Source organism: Taudactylus pleione, unplaced genomic scaffold, assembly GCF_031769625.1.
Source record: "Taudactylus pleione unplaced genomic scaffold, aTauple2 ptg000184l, whole genome shotgun sequence".
In the NCBI taxonomy this organism is placed as follows: Eukaryota; Metazoa; Chordata; class Amphibia; order Anura; family Myobatrachidae; genus Taudactylus; species Taudactylus pleione.
In genome coordinates this window covers 13066223-13092803 of record NW_028284586.1, presented here as the reverse complement: position 1 = coordinate 13092803, position 26581 = coordinate 13066223, and the positions used below count along the sequence as shown (strand labels likewise).

General features: G+C 44.0%; 1 protein-coding gene across 2 annotated transcripts in view; it reads left to right on the top strand.

Moving 5' to 3' along the window:
- The first annotated feature begins 7006 nt into the window (after positions 1–7006).
- The window catches only part of ABCC1 (ATP binding cassette subfamily C member 1 (ABCC1 blood group)), an 86349-nt gene continuing 66774 nt past the window's right edge, over positions 7007–26581 (top strand). For both annotated transcript variants that reach the window (XM_088476188.1, XM_088476187.1), the window contains exons 1-6: positions 7007–7230; positions 9189–9314; positions 11406–11543; positions 13822–13947; positions 18667–18728; positions 19135–19266. In XM_088476188.1, coding sequence (XP_088332314.1) covers positions 7024–7230; positions 9189–9314; positions 11406–11543; positions 13822–13947; positions 18667–18728; positions 19135–19266 — 791 coding nt within the window. In that variant the 5' untranslated portion in view covers positions 7007–7023. The remainder of the gene's footprint in view (positions 7231–9188; positions 9315–11405; positions 11544–13821; positions 13948–18666; positions 18729–19134; positions 19267–26581) is intronic.

The following is a 26581-nucleotide window of genomic DNA, read 5'->3' as shown; positions in this document are numbered from 1 at the left end:
ATTAAGTTTTTCCTTTTTTTTTTTTTTTGTATTTAATTTTTTTTTTTGTTGTTGCTGAAACAGGCTTTCTTATCCTAGCATACTGACACGAATAACACCCTTTTTTATTATTCGTGCCACGTAGATGCAGGGTTATGGGGGCTTTGAATCATATCTCCCCTCCCAGCATTGTTTCATCACTTGTATTGGGTTTCTCCTAGCCCAGTGGTTCCAAAACTTTTAATTTTGAGGCACCCTTAGCATCTCCATAACAATTTTAAGCTATTCCTAAGCCAAAATAATTACCAAGCAGTCCCGTTTATTAAGTAGTTGGGTCAAATTAACGTAATAAGTATTTTTAAATTAGAAAGAGGAAAAAAAGAGAGAAAACTGTGCTATTCTTACCTATTGCCCCTGCATGTCTCTCCCTATGCCCCTTCTGTATCTCACCATTTGCCCCCTCCATGTACCCACTTTACTTGCCTTTAGTTGTGATTGCTGTGCCATTTTGCAGCATTGCTTCTCAGATCAGCCTCTTGTCTGATCTCCCCCAACGCACTGCGTTGTAGGACCCCATTCCGCAATCGGCAACAGGCAGCCTCAGGACTCACTGAGTGACAGCTTCCCCCCCTCTCATTGTACCCCCCTCCTGCTGTTCCATTTTTCCACTGCGCTGCCAAACCCTCTCCTACCTGTCCAAAAAATATTAAGCTCACACACAAAAAATACACTGAGCGGCCTCTTTAGGACACCGGCCAACGTGGCGCACAGTTTGGGAACCACTGTCCTAGCCCAATATAGGCATCTCCTCATAGACGTCATCTCAGAGACATAATTGCGATGTCACCGATTTCTGTGTCATAATGACTGCGTGGCAAAGAACAGAAGTGGATGGTTCTTGAGCACAGCAATAAACCAGAGACTGTGAACACATAGTTCAGTGGCAGTATGTACCATGGCTGCCATGGAGTCCATAAAGTAAGATTTTCATATAGTGAACTCAGCAGGTAGCCATGATTAATTTAACCTCTGCAGCCTTGTTTAGCAGCTAGTTGTAATGGAAGATATCCTGCTTCTTGGAAAGCAGCAGCACACTCATCAGCTACAGCAGCAGTCACTAAAGGCCATTTCCAAAGCACAGCTGATGCACACTTCAAGTCACTTTGGTTTGGCAATGGTGCTCCTGGATGGGCGCCCAATACACATCGAGGTGCATGACAACAATATGCAATCTGTAAGTTCTCTGCAAGCAAGCTGTGTACCTAGGTGTGTGAAGAGCGAACTATGGGCCAGATTCAAACCCGGTCGCTAAGCCGCGGACACACGCTAAGAGCGATAGTCACCCGTCTGCGTATGCGGCAAAATACACATGCGCGAACCAGTCACTGCATTCGGAAATCGTGCGCTCGTAATACACAGACTTTACGCTGCTTTGAGTGACAGCGCCGTTTGTGGGTGGTAACGGGAAGGTGCTTGTGAACAGGGGAGTGGTGCTGAGAACGCAGGCGTGTCTGGACGTCAAAACAGAGTTTTATGGGTGTGCATAATTAGAATGGAGGCGTCATTGTACACGTCACTTGGTTGTATTTCAGCCTGCAGTGATCGCAGTGCTTGCGGTGGGGTAGGGTCTACCTCAAGTGCTGCGTGCAGGTCCGATGGTTCTCGTTGGTTCTGATTAATCATACACTTCCTGGAGATGACGTGTGCTAAGTCAGAAAAGTGGGCGTCTTTATACCGGCGTGCGGTCGCTCTGCCGTCGCTGTCTAGGACATAGAGGGCGTCCTTACACCAGACAGTGCGAACGCGTAATTTGCATACTCGGACCCTTTTGGCTGCGAGAGAGCAGCTTAGCGTCCGGGTCTGAATCGACCCCCTATATCCCTAAAAGTACTGGTTCACTGAAAGCTTCATGGGTGGCTGAAATTAATCATCAGGGTAGGATGGTCATAGGTGCTGCCTATGTTACATGTGGCAAGTGGAAATGCGCTTCTCTATCAAGGAAAACAAAAGGACTCTCAAAATAGGTCCCATAAAAGTATAAGATAAAACCTGAAGACTCTGACCTCTGATCTAATGCAAAATGTAAGGTCATTTTGTGGTATGGTAATGTGCAGTGGTGGTGACTTCAATGGCAAGGGAGGCAACATGTCTAAAAACAGTTTTTATATCAATACTCTGGAGCATGACTGGGAGTATGATAGGGGAAGGAGTATGATGGGGTAGTCTCTGTCTCCCCTGCCTGCACGTCCCTGGGTAATGGCTGTATCTGAACAAGGTTAAAAATTCTCAAATAGCAAAGGGAAACCTGTTTGGTTGTTTAAAGAGATACAAATATATTCCTTCTTGTGTGCAATTAAGGCAGTATTCCCAACAGTGCCACCATACCAGGGCTGGCCAATAGGTCGATCGCGATCTACCGGTAGTTCGTGGAACTCCCGCCGGTAGATCGTGATCAGCCTGCTGCAGCAACTGGGATACGCTGGTCTCTGAAGTGAACAGAGACTAAAGAAGCCTCTGTTCGCGTCAGAGGCTAACGTTCCCAGTGATGTAGTGCGCGGATGACATCGCCCGCCATGTGAGGAGCCTGCGCACCTATTGGATCTAGTTAGATCCAGTCAGCGGCAGGCAGCCAGCGACTACGTTGGTGATTGAAGAGAGGTAAGTTCTAAACAGGGAAGGGGCACAGCATAAGGGACATTACTGGGGGCACTGTATAAGGGGCTCTAATACGGGGGGGCATTGCATAATGGGCACAACTACAGGGGCACTGCATAAGGCGCTTTAATACAGAGGTGTGGCCGGAGGCTGGCCCCACGTGTATAATGGCGGCCGCGGCACTGAAGGGGCTAACCCCCGTGCTGCTGCGCCATTTTTAAAAGGACAAAAGATGTCAGGCGCCCATTGTAAATATGTACTCTGCGCTAGGCGCAGAGTGTTTAAAAAATAAAAATGTATTTAAAATGGTATGTGCAGCACTGAGCCATGACAGCAGGTCCTGGGCTACAGTGCTGCAGGGTGCAAAGCCTGATGCTGTGCACAGGCATGAAATGTGGAGGTATTTATAATCTATGATTTTAAATGTATATTTTGTAGAGAAAATGCACTTGAATATGCCTGTATAAGACATGACAAGCTTGTGACTGCAGAAACTAGATGCTAATTGTCATTCCCTAGCAGGAGGTCTGATGATAGAAAGGCTTGTCTGGAAGGTTTCTGTGTGAAGGTGTGAATAGTGTCATATGGCTAAACCTTTCATTTACAGCACTTCCTTTGAAAAGGCAATAGCCAGCAAGGCTGATGAAGACAATTTGGTTGTTTTTAAGAAACCCTTTTTGATGTCACTTTCTAAAACCTGAATGTGTTAAGGTTGGGAATGCCAAACTGATTGATACTTCCATTGGGAAGGATGAATGTCATTTACCATTTCCTGTGAAATGTTATATCAACATTTTAGGAGACAGTTATAATGTATGATAAATCAGTTTGTGTTTAAGTTTGGGTGGTAGATTAGAAAGGAGGAAATAGGGTGACTCCTTTGAAATGTAACACGTGGTTATTTATATTTTGTGACACCGCATGATAGAGAGGAACACAGGGCGGATTTACCCACCCTGTGATATTGTGTGTAAGAATGATATAAAAAGGGGGCCTGTGAGCCCTGTATGTTGTACATCTTTGAAAATCCTTTGTGGAGAAGAATTGCAACATCTTGTATGCTGATTATTCCCCTTCAATCCGAAGGGACGAGTCTTCTTTAAGACTTTGAGCAATAAACACCTTTTTGCCTTTACTTCGATTACATCTGCACCCTGCGACCAACAGAATTGCACCAAACACTATTCCGTTCTCTTACTGTTCTGGGTTTAGTCAGGCGTCTCCGAACTCAAGCCCTCTGCCCGCTACCGTGCAGACCTGGTCCATTGTGAGGGATCAGGTGGGAACAGCCGACACCAAACAGGAGGTGTGTCCGCAGTTAGTCGACGCATACGCAGAAAGAGCGGTTTCAGGTGCCGGTGGTAGGAGCCTGATTGTACGTAAAAAGTGGTTCCAAGCGCCACTGAAAGGAGCTTGGTGGTGGTGGCAGCTTCAGTAAACGCCCACGGTGCAGTGGGCGGTGTCAGTGACAGGCGGTCACTGACGGTGAGTGGGAGTCCGAAAGAGCTAACCCGTGACCAGGGCCGGCCTAGACGAAAGGTATCCGGTCACATATTGGTGGGATAAGCCCAGGCGTTTTTTCGATCACCCGACGAGAGAAGCCGAGTTACTCAGGAGAGGAGTAACTGCAGTTTAGGAGAACGCGCAGGATGACTGATTACAGCGGAATAGAGTTGCATCAGATCGAGGTGGAAAGTGCGCCCGGCGTATCAACGGACGCCCCTCAGAACGTGGTGAGAGCAACAAGTCCCGCCCCCTCTCACAGCAGTTATGGTTCCCAGCATTCCCCAGCATGGCAGGGATCCCAACGAATGGATACCCTAGTGGATCGGCTAGCGGAATTGAGAGAAAGGGCAATGGAGTAGAAATGTATGCTAATCATTCGGATGTGGCATGACGAGCGGGCACCACCGGCTGTGGTACCCCGAGCACCGTTGCACACTGCTGTACCGGGATCAGATCGTATACAGTTTGCCAAGTTTGCAGGCAGCAATGGGGACATTGATGGACACATGCAAGTATTCGAAAGGACTTTTGAATACTAAACTACATGATTTACCCAAGCAGGAGTGGGTCAGACACCTGGTGCCCACACTGCACGGAGAGGCCCTGGAGGCCTATCAAGGAATGGCCACCGAGGACTGCGGTGACTATGACAAAGTCTTAAGGGCCCTCCTACAGCGATACTTTGTTACTCCTGAGTCCTACATCCGCCTCTTGAGGATTGTCCACAAGTTCTCAATGGGATCAAGGTCTGGGGAGTTTCCTGGCCATGGACCCAAAATTTTGATGTTTTGTTCCCCGAGCCACTTAGCTATTACTTTTGCCTTATGGTAAGGTGCTCCATCATGCTGGAAAAGGCATTGTTCGTCATCAAACTTTTCTTGGATTGCTCTTGCAGGATGTTTTGGTACCATTCTCTATTCATGGCTGTGTTCTTAGGCAAAATTGTGAATAATCCCACTCCCTTGGCTGAGAAGCAACCCCACACATGAATGGTCTCAGGATGCTTTACTGTTGGAATAAAAAAAAAAAAAGCACAAATCAGCCTTTTGACACCATTTAAAAACCTACAGTACCTTCCTAATGCCCACAAACAGCCTTCTAGACGGTCCTGCTAACAAAATTATTAATTTTGAGGTGTCCAGGATGGTCTCCCCACTTTTTTATGCACTTCTCTCACATCTCTTTTGGCAGTCAATTCGCACCCCTTCGCTGCGAGTACCACAAATAGGATTTTTTTTGATTGGATTGGAGAGTTCTCGGGAACGCGCATTAGTGTGAAATCTGCGAGTTTCAAGAAACAAACTCTCTACTCGCAATTCAGACCTAATAGGATTGACTCCTAGGGGTAAATTTACGAAGATGGGAGTTCTATTTAAGAAGTTATGTTGCCAATAGCAACCAATCAGATTCTACTTCTCATTTACCTAGCACCTTCTAGAAGATAATACCTGGAATCTGGTTGCTAATAGAAATCCCACCTTAGTAAATTTACCCCCTATTGTTACACCTGCTTATAGAGAACACCTGAAATTTGAACTTTCCTGGTGAATCCTTTGAAAAGCCAAGGGGGGGGGGGGGGGTGGTGTGTGGTGTGTGTGTGTGTGTGTGTGTGTGTTTTCTTTCTTAATGTTTAGGACAGAGGTTCCCAAACTCTATTCTCGAGGCACCCTTACAGTCCAGGTTTTAAGGATGTCCATGGTTAAATCAAAAGACTGAGGTAATAAGTCCCCTGTGCCCAGGCATGGTTAACCTTAAAACCTGGACCGTTAGGGTGCCTTGAGGACTGTGTTTGGGAACCTCTGGTTCTGGATTTTTATATTTGGAAGATGTCTATTATAACTATAGTTCTGCAAAATTTTATTAAGTAATTTATTTTTTAGAGTCTTGCATTGCTATCTCCCCCTTTTTCAGAGACCTTCAAATCTCCCACCAAATTCAACAAATATATTTTCCTCCTTAATTGAATATATTTTCGTTTTGTTTTTCTTACTCCGCAATACAAAAATTTAACTTTCTTTTTGTAAATTATGCATTTTTTTCTTATAAAAATCACCCAGCTCAGCTACCACGGGTTAAAAGGATTTTGATAGGTAATTACAGGGGAGATTCCTGTGTTCTCCGTTCCTCTATTTCCAGAGCTCTTACACTGTGTGTGTGTGTGTGTGTGTGTGTGTGTGTGTGTGTGTGTGTGTGTGTGTGTGTGTGTGTGTGTGTGTGTGTGTGTGTGTGTGTGTGTGTGTGTGTGTGTGTGTGTGTGTGTGTGTGTGTGTGTGTTGACACAGCATGACTAAGCTAGAAATCTTAGTACTATGAGCATGCTCACTCTGCACGATCCATGAAAGCTCAGGTCTGGCATTTATAAACTATGCTAAATGTCAGTAAGTGAGCTGCCTTGGACTAAAGCCAGCTTCTACAGAATTGCTCTTACTAAGAAAGCTGAGATTCCTCCTTGGGGTCTGGGAAGGCTTGTGCAGCCAGGCAGTTTTGCTTTTGTCTTCTATTTTATTTGGTTTTTTTAGTCCGTGTGCAAAAGTATAAATAAAATGTAACTTGGTGTACCAGACTCACACGTACAAAGTTCCCTGCAAAGTTTGTATCTTCTTTTAATATAATTAGTTAAAATAAGTAATGTAAATATCTGCTGCAGTCCATTATGAGTTACCTGTGCTATAGTAGAGCTACTATCATAGACTATAAAGCAACGTTATTACCATCACTGTATGACACATAAACTAATTATATTTTGGAACGGTTGTGGACTTTGAGTTTTCAAAGTTATTTTATAGCTTTCCATTCCCACCACTGTTCATTGAAAGTCCTAATATACATAATGTTTTTATTAGGGCAGCAGTTGCTACAGTAGCTGCTGACATATACATACAAATGATTCCATATTTTATTTGCTTCTTGCAGGATGCAAATCTCACCTGGTACACAGAAAACCCAGATTTCACCAAGTGCTTCCAGAATACGGTCCTGGTATGGATTCCATGCATCTACCTCTGGCTCTGCTTCCCTTTCTATTTTTTATACCTCCAGCGCAATGACCAGGGATACATACGAATGTCACATCTCAACAAGGCCAAAACTGTAAGTTCCATTTGCACAGTAACCTAATACTATTCCAGGTCAGGAATCCAGTCTTTGCACTGTGCATACTCAGCCAATGAAGAGAGGACCCTACTCTGATCCTTACGTTACTGGTAGGCAGTATAGTTGGCGGCTATGGCATTCTTTAGCTTGTATATTTGGCATTGTCCCCTCCATATGCACAAGCTGCTATTTTTATCATTCTGGAATTGTAACTGAAATCTTTTCCTATGTTAGTGTGGAGCAGAGACCGAGTTGGTACAGACTTTTAGTAGTTTTACTGAATGTAGGAACAGTTTGATTGTGCACAGAAATAATTAGTAATCCAATATGTACAAACACTAACATTATCTATATAATAAAAAGTAGAGTGCCTCAGCCACTTATTGCCATGTAACCTCCAGTAGGGTTTATGTTATGCCTTATAACAAAAGTATGAAATGTTTGTTTTCTGTATCCTGTCGGCTAACAAAACATAGTATTGCAAGTAGCAGATACTGTATATATATTCTGTGTCATTCTAAGTTTTACAGTGAAGGTCAGCCAGTTCCTCTAGTTCTCCACCCAGCAGAAATATGCCATTTCTATAGGGCCCCACCACACTTCACATGTTAAACACTGCAGCTGTCATCCCGCAGACCAGGAGGATAAGTTCTTTGTGTACAAGTTCACTTATGTCTAATTTCAAATAAAATATAATATAAATAATATATTTTCATTACGTTATACCTTCTTAAAGCATATCTAACTTAACTAGCATTGTATGTTTTAAAGAATAGACTAATTACCGTATATTTATTATTGCTTATAAAGTAAAAAATGCAAATAAAGATGTGTATTTATTTAACCATACATAACATAAGTATTTTGAATTGGGTTTGTGGAATTATGCTCATTGGGAGTTCATAGCTGGCCTATAGTTACAAACCTTATAGCTTCGCTCAATTCTGTTCCGTTTTTTTTTCCTGTGTTAAATGTACATTTGGGCAAATTGGCTGTATTATATGATCACCATTTTACTAGGCAAGTTAATGAAGGTCAGATTTTGTTCATTAGCGAATCGCATTTTGTATAAACATACTGAGCAATGTTGGACCAGTTTTTGTTTAAAATCGGACAAATTTTAATGTGTTACTACAGTGTGGCTATAATGACGGAAAGTTTAGAGTTGTGCCAGACTTTAAAGCTTTCTTTTTTTTAACTCTAAATGAATCATTGTTAAATTGTGATACAGACCTGGAAGTATTGAAGTGTAAAATATGAAATATGCTCAATTATATGAACAAAGGCAACTTTTTATATTTAAAGTTTTTTTTAAAAGTTATTTTTTTGCTTTTCTCATTAAACAAAATGGAAGAATTGTATTTTGTTCAGATTGCTTTAAACATTGTTTGGCTAATGCTATAAGGTTTAGAGCACTTTGTAATTCTTTTGTAAACTAATACATTTTTTTTTTTTTTTTTTTTTTTTTTCATTCGTTATATAAAACAAAAGATGTGCTGAAATAATAATGTCTGCAAGACATATTTAAAGTCCTCCAGACTATAATACTAACATGGCAGTCTGAGAGTTGCCATATTCCCTTAAACGCATTTGTTACTTGTAATATCTGCCACAAGTACTATTAACTTTGCTGGAAATGCAGAACTGGAGACCCACACTCCCAGAGGTGCAGCTCTTACTGCAGTAAGATCCCAGCATTCCCCCATCTCTTTAATTAGACACTGACATTCAGATCATATGTGCTAGCACTACATGTATTCATTATCTGTAATGCATAAAAGCTGTAACTTGATAAACTGTATTTTATATGATGTACTTAGAAATTGCTAAAGCAGTTTTGTTGCAGTGCAGAAAATGTGATACTAATTCATAACTCCGGGATATCCTGTAACCTTAGTAATATCAAATGTTATTTCTTACTTTTTGTGGCATGAGATTTTTTTGTTTTTTTACAGGCTATAGGGTTCTTCTTATGGCTGGTCTGCTGGGCAGATCTCTTCTACTCCTTCTATGAAAGAAGTCAAAGTATTTATCGTGCTCCAGTTTTTGTCGTGAGCCCCACTGTACTTGGTATAACTATGGTAAGCTGCTTATAAGGAAGGACAGAGAATAGTTTGCGTCCAGCTGGTTAATAAGGCTAATCCAAGTTCTGTAATTCTGTTGTAGTATAGGACCTTTGTTTATATTTACATTTCTCACATTTTCTAAAGTGCAGTTTCAGATTTGGTGAGATTTTTATTTTAGACTTGGTTGTCATTTATTAGTTTTAGCTTTGTAACCTTCCCACTGCCTTGGACTCTCTTTACACCCTGTTGTAATTGCACTTGATAAAACTTTGGGACAGATTCAACTAGTCACACGTGTATGTGTGTATGGTGGACTCTTCTCCCGGGTAAAGTGCCTGGAGCTTATTCAGGGGTTTATTTGTCAAGTTGTGAAAAACTTATAAATTACCCATGGCAACCAATCAGCTCCTACCTATTATTTTATAGACTGTACTTGATAAATGTTACTTCAAAGCTGATTGGTTGCCATGTGCAACTTCTCCACTTCTCTAAGTCTTTCACAGTTTGATAAATAAACTCCTCAGTTAAATACCAGTGAACAGCCCTGAGGCAGCAGTTATTATGGATGATTTCTACTCGCACTATCCAGAGATGCAAGCAGAAATTAGCATTCACTACTGACTCGTGGCTGCTCTGGGCTGTTTGCGCTCTAAGTTACTAGTTTTGGGTGCTTTAACTGGGAGGAGAGAATGCATGACATATGACACAGCTGACTGGATCTGCTCCTCTGTCTTTTTGCTTGAAATATGCAGTTTACTGTTCAGTTATGCCTTGCGTTTCCAAGTGGTGCATTTTGGTATGGTATGGGTGTGCAGATTTGTAACAAAGTCTTGCTATTTCTTGGAAAATGATAGTGTGTCCCTGATATTTGTCCTGGGTGCAAGTTTCCCTTAGAATAAATGAAAAGCACTCCTCCTCAGTACTGACCTTCACAACAAAGTGGTTACATCAGAGAAGTTGGAACAGAGAGTGGGTGGACATAAAGCAAGGCTGAATACGGTATCTTATCTCGCTGTGCTTGGAAGAGGTTTGCAGTTTTTTGCTTCAAAATGTATCTCTGGATAACCAGTTGAATCTCCAGAGTATTAGAAAGACGGTGATTCTTTCTCGGCACTGTGTAACCTCTACAAGCTCAGGTGTGTAAAGTGACACCAGTGCTTTCTAGGCGTAGCAGTGGTGTTTCCTTGTTTATTCACCATATTTGTTCTGAATCTCCAGAGTGCAAAATCCATTTCTCCTATAGAAACATTTCAATGATTGTTTACCATGATCACAATCTTATTTCATGTATGTACCATTCTGATAGACTTTTGAAATTGGTGTGTGTATATTTAATATGCAGCCGCTAATAATGCACAATGGATTGGTGGTATATAAATTATGGGTGTGGTATATTTTGTTGACATTTATAATGATCGTAATGTCGACGTGCTAGGCATATCGACATTGAGGACGTTGGTATGCATCATGTTGACACTGATGAATGTAAACATGATTATAATGTTGACAAAACTGTCCCTGGTGGTCTAATGGTGACTTACGTGGCCCGGGGCGTCCAGCGGTGATGTCAGGATGACTTGCAGCGAATCCTGCTTCGCTTCCTACAAAAAGTATGACTAACCTGTAACCCGACCACTAGTGCCTAACCAAAAACATCTCTTCCGTAGCCTAACCCTCCCCTCCCATAGCCTAACCCTCCACCTAGTGCCTAACCCTCCACCTAGTGCCTAACCCTAACACACCTCTCTAGTGCCTAACCTTATTCCTCACATAGCCTAACCCTACCCCTAGTGCCTTACCTTCGTACGTGCAGAATATCAGCATTTCATATGTCCACATTTCACTTGTTAACATTCTGCACATGCCGACTTGTTCAATGACAACATTTCAACAATGTTGACATCATTATGAATGTGGACATTGTAAATGTCAACATTATGACTACATCCTATAAATTCTTACATTGTAGAGAAATAGTGATCATATGTGGGTTTGTTGTGTTTTTTTTTTTTTTTTTATTACCAGATCCATAGAAGTATTATATGAGAGAAAATATGTCATTTGCTTTGTGTATTGGCTCATGTCCTCTTAATTTTTGTTTTTCAGCTGCTAGCTACTTTTTTAATTCAGTATGAGCGAATAAAAGGAGTGCAGTCTTCAGGGCTACTGTTGAATTTCTGGATCATTGCTCTACTTTGTGCCATAATAATCTTCAGGTCCAAAGTTCTCCATGCCTTAAAACCCGTATGTATCTTGTATAAAATAAAGCCATATTGATATTACTGTATTATCTTAATATTGATATTTAGAAGTATTAACTAGTGTTTATTAAATATATTTAGTATTATTAATAAAATACTCCATATTTCACACTGTCGCATACACACTGTGCATGCATCTTGGATGCCACTGCAAGGGGATAATCATTAATAACTTTCCATCGTGTCCTGTTCAAATGATCAATTAGGTTAAGAAATAGAGTACAATTACACGCCAAAACAGGCTACACATACTAAACTATGCTGCCACCACTTAAGGAGGGCTAATACATGTGACTTTAAGAATCTGTCTGATCCATGATATTTCCCTCTGAGGATCTGTACCATAGATATGATGGCTATATGTGAGGCAGGGTGTGGTAATGGCCTAGTACAAAAGCTGGCAGCCATCACAACCGGTTCCCAGAGCTAATACCTTTACATGATGTGTACTGTGTTAGTCATGATGTCAGTCTTTTTCAGCATATTATGGAAAGAATAACTGACTGCTAGAATAAGGTTCATTATGGGGAGATTGCGGCTCTGACTATAGGCTATAATATAGAGTGTTTTAATGTTGTACATGGCGTTCTCATCAGCATGAACCATTGAGTTCCATCTAGGCCTTCCACAAGATAAAGTGGGAGATGAGGAGTCTTGTGAACAGCTTGGGGAGACTGCTGCATTGTGATGGGGAGGAGAGGACGGACTGGTGCAGTGTGATGGGGAGGAGAGGACGGACTGGTGCAGTGTGATGGGGAGGAGAGGACGGACTGGTGCAGTGTGATGGGGAGGAGAGGACGGACTGATGCAGTGTGATGGGGAGGAGAGGACTGACTGGTGCAGTGTGATGGGGAGGAGAGGACTGACTGGTGCAGTGTGATGGGGAGGACAGGACGGACTGGTGCAGTGTGATGGGGAGGACAGCACCGACTGGTGCAGTGTGATGGGGAGGACAGGACGGACTGGTGCAGTGTGATGGGGAGGACAGGAATGACTGGTGCAGTGTGATGGGGAGGACAGGAATGACTGGTGCAGTGTGATGGGGAGGAGAGGACGGACTGGTGCAGTGTGATGGGGAGGAGAGGACGGACTGGTGCAGTGTGATGGGGAGGAGAGGACGGACTGGTGCAGTGTGATGGGGAGGAGAGGACGGACTGGTGCAGTGTGATGGGGAGGAGAGGACGGACTGGTGCAGTGTGATGGGGAGGAGAGGACGGACTGGTGCAGTGTGATGGGGAGGACAGGACGGACTGGTGCAGTGTGATGGGGAGGACAGGACGGACTGGTGCAGTGTGATGGGGAGGACAGGACGGACTGGTGCAGTGTGATGGGGAGGACAGGACGGACTGGTGCAGTGTGATGGGGAGGACAGGACGGACTGGTGCAGTGTGATGGGGAGGACAGGACCGACTGGTGCAGTGTGATGGGGAGGACAGGAATGACTGGTGCAGTGTGATGGGGAGGACAGGACGGACTGGTGCAGTGTGATGGGGAGGACAGGACGGACTGGTGCAGTGTGATGGAAAGCACAGCTAAAGCAAGGTAGGTTGGGGTAGGTGGCTGAAACAATGATATGGGGTGAGCACAGGAGGGGTTAACAAAGGTACTATGACCTTCCATTTTACATGGCCACTACCCTAAAAAGGAAAATGAGTCATTGCTTGTTATTTAATATAAATTTGGTGACTAATAATTTTTGGCCAGTGGCTGCTACAAAGACACAGGGCCTGATTCAGACTTGGGAATAGAGAGAGATCTCTCTCTCAACTGATCATCTTTGTGAAACCATGCTGCACTGCAGGTGGGGCACATTGAAAATGTGCAGAGAGATTTAGATTTGGGAGGAGTTTCCAAACTGAAATCTAAATTGTAGAGTAATAATAAGCTGTGCAGTATTTGTGGGCTACATGCAAAAGCAGCCAGTATTTACCCCTCATGTAAAAAAAAATGTATGTATTTACACCCCATGCATTGCAACATGGTTTGTTCAGGTTCACAGTTGAGAGCGATATCTCACTCCTATTCCCAAGTCTGAATCAGGCCCATAGTCACAACACAGCAAGGTCGTTACACATGAAAGAAAACGATGCTGGCTCTCGAAGTAGGGAAAGAAACTAGTTACTCAACTTGTTACATATAATTGATTTTCCAATAAGACAAAATAATGTTTTTAACCATAAGGCAACACTGTGGAGTCCAGCTGTGTGGAATTAGATGTGCCCAGGCCCTTACATTTGTTCTCATTCAAAACCTTGCTGCAGGGTGCCAGTATAGATGTGTTCCGGGATGTCACATTCTACACATACTTTCTGCTGGTGATGGTGGAGCTGATATTGGCTGTCTTCCCTGACCAGCCTCCTCTCTTCTCCGAAAGAGTCAACGACCCCGTGAGTGTCCTCATTCTTTACTACTTGCCTCAACCATCTTTCTAATATTGGCTTTTTTCCATTGCTGTAATCTGAGAGGTGACATAGAAAACTGTTTTCCTGCTTGCAGACCGGTGTCCAAAAATTATTTATTACTTGTGTATTAATTGTACAGTGTGACAGTTATTAGCAGTGTATATATGAAAAATCTAGACCTGAAATATATATTTTAATTTTTTTTGTATTTAAGCTTACAAATATTACAGATGAAACCTATAGGGCCTGATGAGTTGGGAGTAAATCTGGGGTACTTTGCTCATTAAAAGCACATGTGTGATAGCTACAGACCTGTACACATCCCGAGATGTGTCCTCATCCATGTCCGCGTCTGTCGGTTATCACCATCAGTGCAGCCTTGGTCTATACTAGCCGCAAAAGAGATGCCAACAAACAAGTGTATTTTCGCTTATGTCCAGGACTGCATAGCCCACGTCTGCGTGAATGTGCTAATACAGATTTTGCCTAACCGAGAACACCACGCTAGATCCCAGGTCTGCCTCTACAAGGGTGTGGATGCGATTGAAATTGTTACGACTCTGCATCCCCAGCACTTGTTGCGCCCATATCTGAACACGTACAGTGAGAATTTACGCAAGATGAGCTCTGCAAACAGGCCTACGTTCAACTTTGCATCAGTGTTTGTAAATGTGCTTTTAAGATTTGTAATTTTGGAATGTTCTGTGAACTGGTAATATCTTCAGTGTATTTAATGTGACAAAATAAATTAGTCTGTAAGAATATAAGGGGACCAGCAGCATTATTTATTTTTATTTTGTTATTTATTTACTGTAATGTATTGAATCAGTTTACAATGTGTTTTAAATATGTTGTTTGAAACAAATGTATAAAGTGATGTAAGATGTCTAGAAAATGATGCACCTAAACAAGTACAATGAACAATATGTACTGCTGAAAAAAAAACCATACATACTGTAGGTGTATTCTTTACCTGCACTTTTGTGATCATTGTCATTGCAGCCGCCAGTCTACTAGAATTTATAGGTAGCTTCACATGGTTTCTGCATGAAATGTACAGGTTTATTGTACTCCATTTGAAAAAAACACAAATATAATTAATAAAAAAAAAAAAGTAAGGGCCCCATTTAACAAGTCAACCCCTTTAGCGAGTGCTAAAGGGGTTATGTCCTCCCTTCAGTCTTTAACAAACGGCAGTATCACTTACACCATCTATAAATGGTGATAGTGATACGGTCCCCAGTACCGGCAATAGGGACCCAGCAACAGCTTTTCCTGCTTCAGTGAAGCCTTCCAGGCATTGCCGAGTCCCTTTCGGGTGAAAATGTCAAGCACATGACATGACAGCCCTTATGGCTGGCATCGATTGTCTGCCAGCAACAGCATGGAGGATGTGGTAGAGGAGGGGGACATCGTTTGACCTCGCCTGAGGAGTAAATACTGTAAAATGCCTATAATGCCGCTGGTAATAAGGATTTGTTGTCTAATTCTTTTTAGAAGTAAATAAAACTAGCAGCATTTGTTAACCCACTCCCTAAATGGATAATCAGAGCCAATGCTATAGGTTTGGTTAGTTACTGTTAATACAGGGGGTCCATCATACTACCAGCCGTCCATGCCTTGTTCGGTGGGTGCCAGCTGATGAGTTATATGATGTAAAACATTAAGAGGGAGATGTATCAAACTTTCTAAAGAAGACAAGCAGAGAAGTCGTCCATAGTAACCAATCAGCTTGTTAATTTTTTTTTCAGATTTCTATACCCGTAAACTACAGCATGCAATGGCATGCTGGCACTTGTAGTGCTGCAAGCACCAGTATGCCCAAGCAGTAGGTGTCTGGCTGGGTTTCCTGGAACTATTAGTTCCACATATGTAATTAATACTCCACACCATATAATCCATTGTACAGGAACCTTTTTTTTTTGTTGGATTAGTATGCAGGCACTCTGCATTGTTATATAGGCAATATAATTTCTACAGTACATTGTTACCATAGCATCTCTTTCCGGGGCAGAGGAATCACATGGACAACCTTCTTATAAAGAATGCAGGTGTCTGGTTTTGTTTATTGTGCTTTCATTGGTGGCCTACAGGCACTTTTTCAAAAGAATGTTTTGGGTAGGAAACCACTTTTTATAAGAGGTACTGAGCAATCTTACGCCACTTTTTGCCAGATTGAAAATGTGGTCCTTTTAAAATCAAGGATTTCAGTGGCGATAGTTGCTGATTAATCAAAGTGAGTAAAGTGAGTTCTTATAGAACACAATGGGGTGAACCAGACAGACATGCTGTGGTCTTCAAAGTATGATTCTAATGCAGAAAGTGTTTGTATGTGAACATGGCAGCATCTAAGAGGGTGCATAATCTTTATTTTCTGATGGAGGAGCTGGGCAGATCATTGATTACTAGTATGATGATTTTACACCCACGTGCAAACATTACATTTTGTTATGGTAGGCAAGTTATTTGCCTGAGCTGTGAAAGGTGGAAGGGGCACATTTATGGTGACATTCCCTAGTGTGTGGGTGTCTGCAGGGCATTGTTCTGCTTTTAAATGAAGGACTTGCTCCTTTGGCATCATTCAAACACACTTTATACAGAAAATGTATTTCATGCAATATAAAAAAAGACATTAAATTGTACAATAGGGATCAGGACAGGGGTAGGAAATAGGATTCTGGCACAGAGAAAAGTTGGAAAACAAAGAGCAGTGATTGTTTCACGCAAAAACCTTTTAAAAAGGCTTATTCACCGCATGCAGAAAGTGTTTCTGTGGCAGATGGTGAAGCACGGGCCCATTTTCATTTTTTATCTAAGTTCCTGAAAACAGATGACCACCCCTAGTATAAAGTATATGAATGCAAGCATTATAAGCACTACCACTATTGTGCTGTAAATAAAGATATGCACAGACCCTATCCATATGTTTTTTATTGAGCATCTAGAGAAAAACACTGCTAAATAAGGTGTACAAAAATACATGGCATATCAGCTCTTAGCTGGCCTAACAATAAACTCATTGTATGGTGCTGCCATTAGCCGTAATATTCACTTACTAGCAGATGAATGACTTGCTGTTACCCTCCGGCACAAAACACACACAAAAAAAATCCACACTTGTACGCAGATCTGCAGAACACTTGCTAAAACAAGAAACTTTGTTTTCTTGTTAAAGAAAATTACTTGTGGGAAAGGAATGTGTGTGGGTGGGGAAAACAGGCCGTCTACTCCTCATTAAAAGGATTAGAAATATGAACAAAATCTGCTCTTAAGATGGTCCTTGTCATTTATATATACCTTTTCATCGAAAATCAATATTTAGGAAAAAACAGACGGAAAACCATTGTTTAGCCCCTATTGGCGCTAATACTACAATTTTCTACGAGGATGGTTCAATAAATAAGGTGTCATGTTCTCTATTTCATTCTAATTTCCGGCCAGGCTAGAGCAGGTAGACCACTGCTTACCCTCATGGCCATTAGACTACGCCTCAGATCAGTTATACTGTTCCAACATCCATTGTAAGATGTCCGGGCTCATCACCAACTTGTCGAGGTGTATTGTACTAACATCATGTCAAGGAAACAGTTTTGGGCTTGGTGCACGGCAGGACAGATGTTCAAGATGAGCAGCGATCCGGCCGATCAAGCACGTCCACCACAGATGACAATTTGTACCACACTGAAGGTCTGATTCCGGAGGACCGATGCATTTGAATTAGTGATATTGCTGATGAACTGAACATCTCCGTTCATGATCAACTGGGGCACAGGAAAAGCGTTCACGATGGGTACCAAAGCAACTCTCAGAAATTCACAAAACCAGAAGGATGGCATTGTCTCTCGTGCACTTGAAGCGGTACCTTGAGGAGGGAGTGCAGTTCCTGCAGCGTGTAGTTACAGGTGATGAAACATGGGTGCATCATGTGATACCGGAGATAAAGCAAGCATCCATGACATGAAAACACGCATCGTCCCCATCTTTAAAGAAATTCAAAACAACTCCATCAGCAGAGAAAATTATAATGGACGAATTTTGGGACCACAAGGGTGTGTTTCTTGTTGGTTTCCTCATCAAGGGAGATACTGTGAATGCTGTTTGCTGTTGTCACACATTGAGCCAGTTGCAGAGGGCAATATGTCGAAAACTACCTGGGTTTCTGCGAACAAGCATTGTATTGCTGCTCATTAACACCACACTCCAGCCAATTGCATGCGTGGGTTGTTGCAGTACTACTATTGGGAGGTACTGGACCATCTTTACTACAGCCCTTACCTAGCACCAAGTGATTTTCATCTCTTTGGACCATTGAAGAAGCATCTGGGTGGAAGGTGATTCGCAACCGATGGTGAAGTTCAGCAAGCTGTCATGTCCTGGCTTCAGGGCAATACTATTGATTATACGTATATGTACGAGTTCAATAAATGTATGCAATGAGAGGTCTTGTTACCTTATTTATTGAACCACCCTTATAAATTCCACAATTAGCATTTAGGGAAAGTCTATAGGCCCTTACATAGTAATGTAGAGAATAAATATTCATCAAAATATAAACTTAAGTTTTTAGTTGTGGAATAAAACTACACTTGCAGGATTGTAACACTAACCATGAGAAAGAGAAAAAAAAAATAGTACATAGATTTTTATTTTTTTGCTATTTTTAACTTCATTATTAATTTTTTTTTTCTCCCCCCTTTTTCCTAGAATCCTTGTCCAGAAGCCAGTGCTTCTTTTCTCTCTAAAATAACGTTCTGGTGGATAAGTAGGTGAGACTCGCTACAGCAGTATTAAAAATACTATATTCTGTATATAAACACTAGTTTTTGTACTTGTTGTGTGTTCCACACGGAAAGCTATCTCATTTATATTTCAATGGTGATTTATATTTCAGTCACTGGAAGACGTCTAACCAGAGACTTGTCATAACTGAAGTTGCTAATATTAATTGTGCTTTGCAAACCATACTTGCAATCCTATGTTTAAACTGTGTTTTAGTCGCATAATTCTAAAACCGTAACACTTGACAATTAACTATATAGAAAAGTGAATGCACATTTACATTTGTAATCACTGGCACATAGACCACGTGTTGTACAGATGCAGCCTGAGGTTAGTGTAGGGCTATAAAATAAATATTATTTATGTTGCTGTATTTTCTAATGTTCCCTGCAGAATGATGATTCAGGGATACAAGCGGCCTCTGGAAACCAAGGATTTATGGTCAATGAACAAAGAAGACATCTCTTCAGAAGTAGTGCCAGTGTTATCTGTAAATTGGGAGAAAGAATACTCAAAGGCTAAAAAGTAAGTGTGCCTCAATCATCTGCTAGGGGGTTAATACACCAGAAATAGCATTTATGCAAAATTATTATAATTTGACTTTCTTCTTACTCCACTACTGGGCACAGGGACAACTCTGGTATAGCTTGGAGAGGAGACTAGACACCAAAGAGTTAATGAAATTTACCCACAAACCCACTCTCCTCTATTCCCCACCCCAGCCACTGGGACCTCAGTTTGAGTTTGGTGCCGGCCGGTGGCCGCAACACTGGCGACTGGGTCAGTGATTTCGGCCATGGGACTCCCATTGCTCAGAAGCACACAGGACCCACAAGCCGCAGCTGGTGGTCTGAGGGGGATTGAAGGTGCAGGGAGCTGTGATACAGCAGCTTACACAACCGGAGCTGGAGACGCTGGAGACCTGAGGCTGTGCTGATAGTGCAGGCACCCTATCTGACTGCGCTTAGACACTAGACCACCAGGGACACTTTATGTAATTTCTGTATGATGCAGCGGTGGCAGGTTCCTGCTGTTGAAACCAGCCAGGGGAGCTGGCGCTTCCCTGTTAGCCCTTCCCCCAAGCCTGAGGCGCGCTCTCCCTTAGCGGCAGCAAGCCACAGGCTCCAACCTCCCTTCTCTCCTCCCCCACCTGAACGCTGAGCGGCCATTCTAGCCCATTCCCTCAGCATTGGAGAGGAGAAGCATAGGGCTTCAGTCTCCTCCAATAGCCTGCTCCCAGCAGAGTTAATGCTCCTTCCTGCTTATGTAGGCTGGTTTGTTGAGCTTTTGCCCACTTTCTGCATCGAGTGGTCTGAGTGGGGTATGTAAGTGTAGTTTCCTCATCTGCCGCTGGGGCTGGTCACTGGGGGAATATGCCTTGCAGGGGTGGATACAGTTTGATAGTAGTCACAGCTTTGCTGTCTTTAACTTTAATATAATTCTGTATATTATATACTGCACTAATTATATACTGCACTACTACAGACCTCACTGGGTGTGTGTGTGTGTGTGTGTGTGTGTGTGTGTGTGTGTGTGGTTTTTTTTTTTTTCTGCGGCTACAACATCTCCAGAAACAAAGCTACTAAGTAGATGGGCGCTTCAGCAATGCGCACTTATAAACAGTGAGACTCATTTCTCCTCAGGATCCGGAGCATGATGGCCTTTGTGTCAATTGCTTTGGGGCACTACAGCAGGTGATTTCACCTATGGCTTCTAGACCAGAACTAGCTTGGGTGTCTCGTCTGACACAGGTAACATCACAATTTATAGACCTTTATGTCAGTACCAATACCACCTGTCTCTGTCGCTGTGAGCTTCCCATGGAGGAGCCTCCCTGGATGCAAACTTTTGCTCATTTTGTCCAAGGGTTAGCTCAGGTGCCCACGTCTTTTCAGCAGATGCTTGATAAATTTAGGGTTCCTAGGTGTAGGCCTGCTCCACGTGAAAGTCCCAACAGGGGTTCGGATTCAGAAACTTCCTCAGATGGTCAGGCTAGTGCCTCTATTGCTTCAGACGTGGAGACTTCCTCTGTTCTGGAGGAAATTATGTCACTGTAGACGTAGAAGCTCTTATTAGAGCAGTTTAGTCTATTATGTTAGTGGAGGTAGAGGAACATCCTCCTAGATCTAAGGCACCTGTCTTTAAAAGACAGAAAAAGTCAGTGGAGGATCTTACGTCTTCTGCACAGCTATAAGATCTCCTGGCAGAAGCATGAACACAACCTAGTAGACTCTTTCAAGTTTCCAAGTATGTTGCTACCTTTTACTCTCTCCCTGCAGCGGATAGGGCTAAATGGGAGTCTCCTCCCCCAATGGATGCCCATATTACCCACCTTATTAGGTCATCCCTCCTACCTATACCAAATATGGCATCTCTTAAAGATCCTACAGATAGGAAGTTGGAGAATTCTTGAAGACCATATATATATGAATGCAGAATTCCTGGCTTTCCCAACCCTGGCATCTGCTTGGGTAGCTAAAGCTGTAGGCAGACTCCTTGAAGGATGCTCTTACCCTGGGCATGGGAGTCACTTAGTGACTAGGGTTGCACATGTTAGGGAAATGGCTTCTTATCTCTCTGAAGCAGCTATAGATTCTGGACTTTTAACCTCCTAAGGTTTCTGCTTCTGCATCTGCTGCCAGAAGAGCTCTTTGGTCTGCGCATTTGGAAAGCGGATACAGAATCTAAGAAGGCTCTGAAAGCTCTTCCTTATTTGGGTGACATCCTATTTGGTCCAGGACTAGACAAAAATGGTGACTACGTTGGCAGCCTCCAAATCCGCTTTTCTGCTGGCTGTCACCACTACGAGACCTACTGCTTCAGTATCTTGTTCCTTTCGTCCACAGGGTAAGGCCAGAGGTCAGCCCTTCCAAGAACACTGGGTTCTGCCGCCAAAAACTCCAAGCCCAGAGGTAAGCAGGCCTGGCCACCAGATGTCCAACTGCCAAGCCAGTGGACAAGCTTGCCGCATGAGGGGGCGGGCCTCCTCCCGGGGACCTCTGAGTGGGAGGCTGGCTTCTTCACTTTTCGGCAGTTTGGATGCAGACCACAACAGACGCTTAAGTCAAGAACGTTGTGTCTCGGGGCTACGCCCCCACTTTTGGATAGTGTCCTCCCACAGGTCTTCCTGCTCAACCAGAAAAGGCAGAAGTTCTAGAGGCGTAATTTCGCGCTCTCATGGCTTCAGGGGTCGCCCTTCCTGTTCCTCTGTCCCAGAGAGGGTTATACTTTTACGCCAACCTCTTTCTGGTTAAAAAAATGGATGGCTCCTTCCGGCACATTCTCAATTTGAAACATTCACAAATTCCACATGGAGTCCCTTCGGTCCATCATCTTAGCTTTGGAAATGGGGGGACTTTATGAAGTCTTTGGATATACAGGATGCTTATTTGCATATCCCTATACAAGCCTATTTCCCACATTTTCTCAGGTTTGCGGTACAAATCAACCACCTAGGGTCTGTCCATCGTGGGCTCACGAAGGTCTTGGTAGTCATGGCAGGACATCTACGACTCAGGGGTGTCTTGGACGACTTGCTTCTATTAGCGTTATTTCCAGAAGGGCTCAGGGATCACATACATCTGATGAAACGGCTTCTTCAATCACATGGGTGGAGAATCAACTCGACGCTATCTCCATCCCAGAAGGTGTTCCACCTGGGCGGTTTGTTGGATTCCAGAACTCTGAGAGACTTCCTTCCTCCAGACATGATCTTGTCATTGCAAACCATAATTCGCAACTTTCTCAGTCTACGAAGAGTATCCATTCACTCATGTATGCAAATTCTGGGGTCGTTAGTTTCGACTTTCGACATGATGGAGTACAGACAGTTTCACTCCCGGCCTCTCCAGGGACTCCTTGTCCTAACCTTAATGCTCAGACTTCAATTCTCCCTCAGGAAGTTCATCTCTCCCTACTGTGGTGGCTTCAGCGTTCTCATCTGGATAAGGGATGCCCTTTTGGATCCAGGACTGGGTCCTTCTCACCACCAATGCAAACCTTTGTGGGTGGGGGGCTGTAACTTGTCAGCTCACCTTTCAGGGCCATTGGACGCATCAGGAAAGCCAGCTTTTCATAAACATTCTGGAGCTTCGGGCCATGTACAGACTCTGTGTCGGGCACAGCACCTCCTTTGGGGACTTCCAGTGAAGATACAGTCAGACAATGCAACCGCGGTGGCCTTCATAAATCACCAGGGCGGCACTTGCAGTCAAAGAGCCTTGCAAGAGGCAGGCAAGATTCTTTGCTGGGCGGAGCGACCTCTGCTTTCACTGTCTGCAGTCTTTATCCCAGGAGTACAAAATTGGGAAGTGGACTTTCTAAGTCGTCAGGATGTACTTGCCCGAGAGTGGGTATTATGTCCGGACGTCTTACAGCTGTTAGTCCTTCGTTGGGTCCTACCAGACATTGACATGTCGTCGTCTCACTACAATCACCAGCTTCCGAGATATTGCGCCCGGTGCAGAGATCCGGGAGCTTTCCTGGTAAGAAGCACTGGCAGTTCCTTGGACCTTTCCACTGATTTAGGTCTTCCCTCAATCTCCATGATTCCTCTGGGTTTTCCCAAGTTCAAGCTGGAAAGAGGCACTCTGATCCTGATGGCTCTGGATTGGACTCGTCGCGTCTGGTACGCAGATCTCTTGGGCCTGTCTGTAGACGCTCCTCTACGGGTTACGCTGTGGCCGGATTTGCTGTCACAAGTCCCATGTTTACATCCGGACCAGGCCAGGCTCGCTTTGATGGGGTGACTCTTTAGACATCCATCCTAAGAGCGAAGGGATTCTCTAGACGAGTTGTTCGAATCATTCTGCAAACCATAAAACCGCCTTCTGCGTAGGTTTATCACAGGATTTGGCATACATGGTGTTCGACCAGGGGTTTTCCGTCTCCGGTCTTATTGTATTTCCCGGATTCTTTCCGTTCTACAGACAGGTCTTGCCTTGGGCCTTTGGCTTTCGTCCTTTGTCTGTCCTCTTTCAAAGACAAATAGCTATGTTTCCTGAAGTGAGAACTTTTTTCCAGGGTGTGTGTTTCTCCTGTGGCTCCCTTGGATCTTTCCTTTGGTTCTCAGGGCTCGCCAGTTGGTTCCCTTTGAACCGTTGCAGACGGTCGAATTTGTCACCACCAGGGTTTCCCAGCATAGGGGACGACTGGTATTACCCGTGAGAGCGCTCTGGCGTGGCCCTTCCGGCAGAGGGGCTGGTGTCTGGCGGCAGGCGTTGGCTGTGCAAGGTGTCTTTCTGGCTGGGTTAAGCCTGGTGGTGTTTCCATTACGTTCTGGTATGGGCGCCGCCATCTTGTTTCTGGTCATGTGACATAGTTGCTCCAATCCTGGCATGTCACTAGCTCTCTCCGACCATTAACGATCCTGCACTGAGTACTTAAGGGAGTTCAGAGCTCCCCATAGTTCCCAGTGCAACGTGTTTCACAGCGCATGCTGTGAGAGAGTTCCTGTGCTTCTGAGACCTGTCTGTTCCCTGCTCGCCTGTGCTCTTGCTGGATCCCAGTTTCCAAGCAACCTGCATTGCTCTGCCTGCTCCCAGTCTCCTGCTGAAACCACCCTGCACATTCTACTTACCCTCTCCCTGCCTAAAGATCTGAGTGTGCAGTTAACCCTGTCCCTACACTGCCTCCAATTACCTATCTCTCTGCAGCTATCTACCTGGACATTACCCACTCTTGCTTCACTTCAGTTTCAAGTCATCACCTCCCCATTTATATTCAGGACTTTATATTAACAGTGTACATGTCTTCAAGTTCACGCTTTAAAAAAAAACACTTTTCAGTTTAAGTCTGTTCAGGTGTCTGCTCCTGTTACTACCCCGGGTCCACAACAAACTCTGATCCTAACAGAATTGCGTTGGCTCGCATGTAAAAATGTATTTCTCTTGGCCATCGTGTCGTCTTGGAGAATCTCGGATTGGGCACTCTCTTGTGTCGCTCTCCATTTCTTGTGTTCCATTTGACAGGGCTGTCTTTGGGACTCGCCTAGGTTACCTAACCAAGGTAGTGTGCAGGTTTCATTTCTATCCGGAAATTGTGGTTCCTGCATTTCAGTCTACGGATCCATCTTGCCCTAAGGCTTTGTTGGCTGAGGTGAGAGCTCTTCGTTTGTATGTCAATCTGACTAAGAGGTTTCGAAAGTTTTGACTCTTTTTGTCCTGTACGATTTTCACAAGACAGGATGGCCAACTGCTAAGCAGACCTTAGTCCGCTGGCTTCAATTACCATTCGCCAGGCTTACTCCTTGGGGAACCTCTTGCCCCTGACTTAGTAATGGCCCATTCCACTCGATCATTGGGGACTTCATAGGCAGCACGCTGTGGGGCTTCTGCAGAACAGCTTTGTACGGCTGCCACATGGTCGTCTGCTCATATTTTTTATAAGATTTTACACTTTTGTGTTCTGTGCTCACTGCAGCCTAGGAGCGTCCCCGTCCATAGGGGACAGCTTCAGGAGGTCCTAGAGTTGTCCTTGTGCCCCATTGTGGAGGAAAAAGAAAAAGACTTATGTCTTACCTGTTAAGTCTTTTTTCGACTCCATAGGGGCACACCCTGATGCACTTGTCTGCTGTGGGGGGTTTGTTTACTTGATGATCGGTCCGGCTGTACTTTCCATGTATGGATAGTTCTGTGTGTACAGTATGTTGCCCTTCCTTCTCCTTCTTCTCACCTGCCTCGCTCCTGCCATAGGCTTGCAAACTAAACTGAGGTCCCAGTGGCTGGGGTGGGCTATAGAGGAGAGGAGAGTGGGCTTATGGGTAAATTTCATTAACTCTTTGGTGCCCAGTCTCCAGGCTATACCAGAGTTGTCCCTGTGCCCCCTATGGAGTCGAAGAAAGAGACTTAACAGGTAAGACATAAGTCTCCTTTTTGGCCATCAGAAGTTTGACACTGGTTTAGTTCTATTTAGGAGTGGGAATTCTGAGCTACTCATGGACCTCAGCGATCATATGGTTTCGTAATAATAACGGATTTCATGACTATACAGACGTGTCCTTTCACATCTTTGTTACAGTCGCACTATTGAGGCTAGATGTATGGGGACACTTCATTTTTTGGCACGTGACCTGGGTGCTGAATTTGAGGGGGTGCCCGGGAGAGGCTGCCGGGATGCTAGGTTGCTGCTCTTGTGGGTTTGGAGCCGCATCCTGGCCTTGAGTGGTGCCGGTCGCAAGCCAATCAGCAGAGGCTGCCAATCCGTGAGGTCCAATTGGTTTGCGACCGGCGCCACATTACAATGACTGCAGTACTGACAGTTCCTCAGCGTGTGGCAGCCTGTCCCGAGCTCACCCACCGCATGGCCCTGGCATGTAAGAGAAGGGAGATGGGGGGGGGGGGCCCTTAAGCTGGCCACAGACATATGGATGTGCTCATGATCCGACTTTGTGTACGATTTGCCGTGAACTCTCCGCGGGAACTCCCCGGCAGTCGTGAGCACGATGTGGTCTAAAAACCTACAAATTTGACTTCCAATCTCATGATCCATCGGATCGTACGAATCGTGAATTTCCTCTCGACTTTCCCAAAACAAGAGAAGAGGCTCTTCATGATTGGTGGGAAATTTAAATAATAATAACAAAGGGAGGGGCTAGCCACTATTTTAACCCTGTGCACATACTCCTCTGCTACTAGTGAGGCTAGGTTTATACCAGCTGAAACCAGTACATTGCTAATGTGCTCTGCTTTGTATTTGGCTTTTACCTTTTACAAAGTGTCTTCTACCTGCAAGTGTGTGCAACTGCATTCTATCCTGTTCCTGAATTCTGTGCTGATGCATCCCTATCAGTATAAAGTGTTGGTCGCCCAAGCTGGGGTCCAGTTGATCCAGGAGATGACCC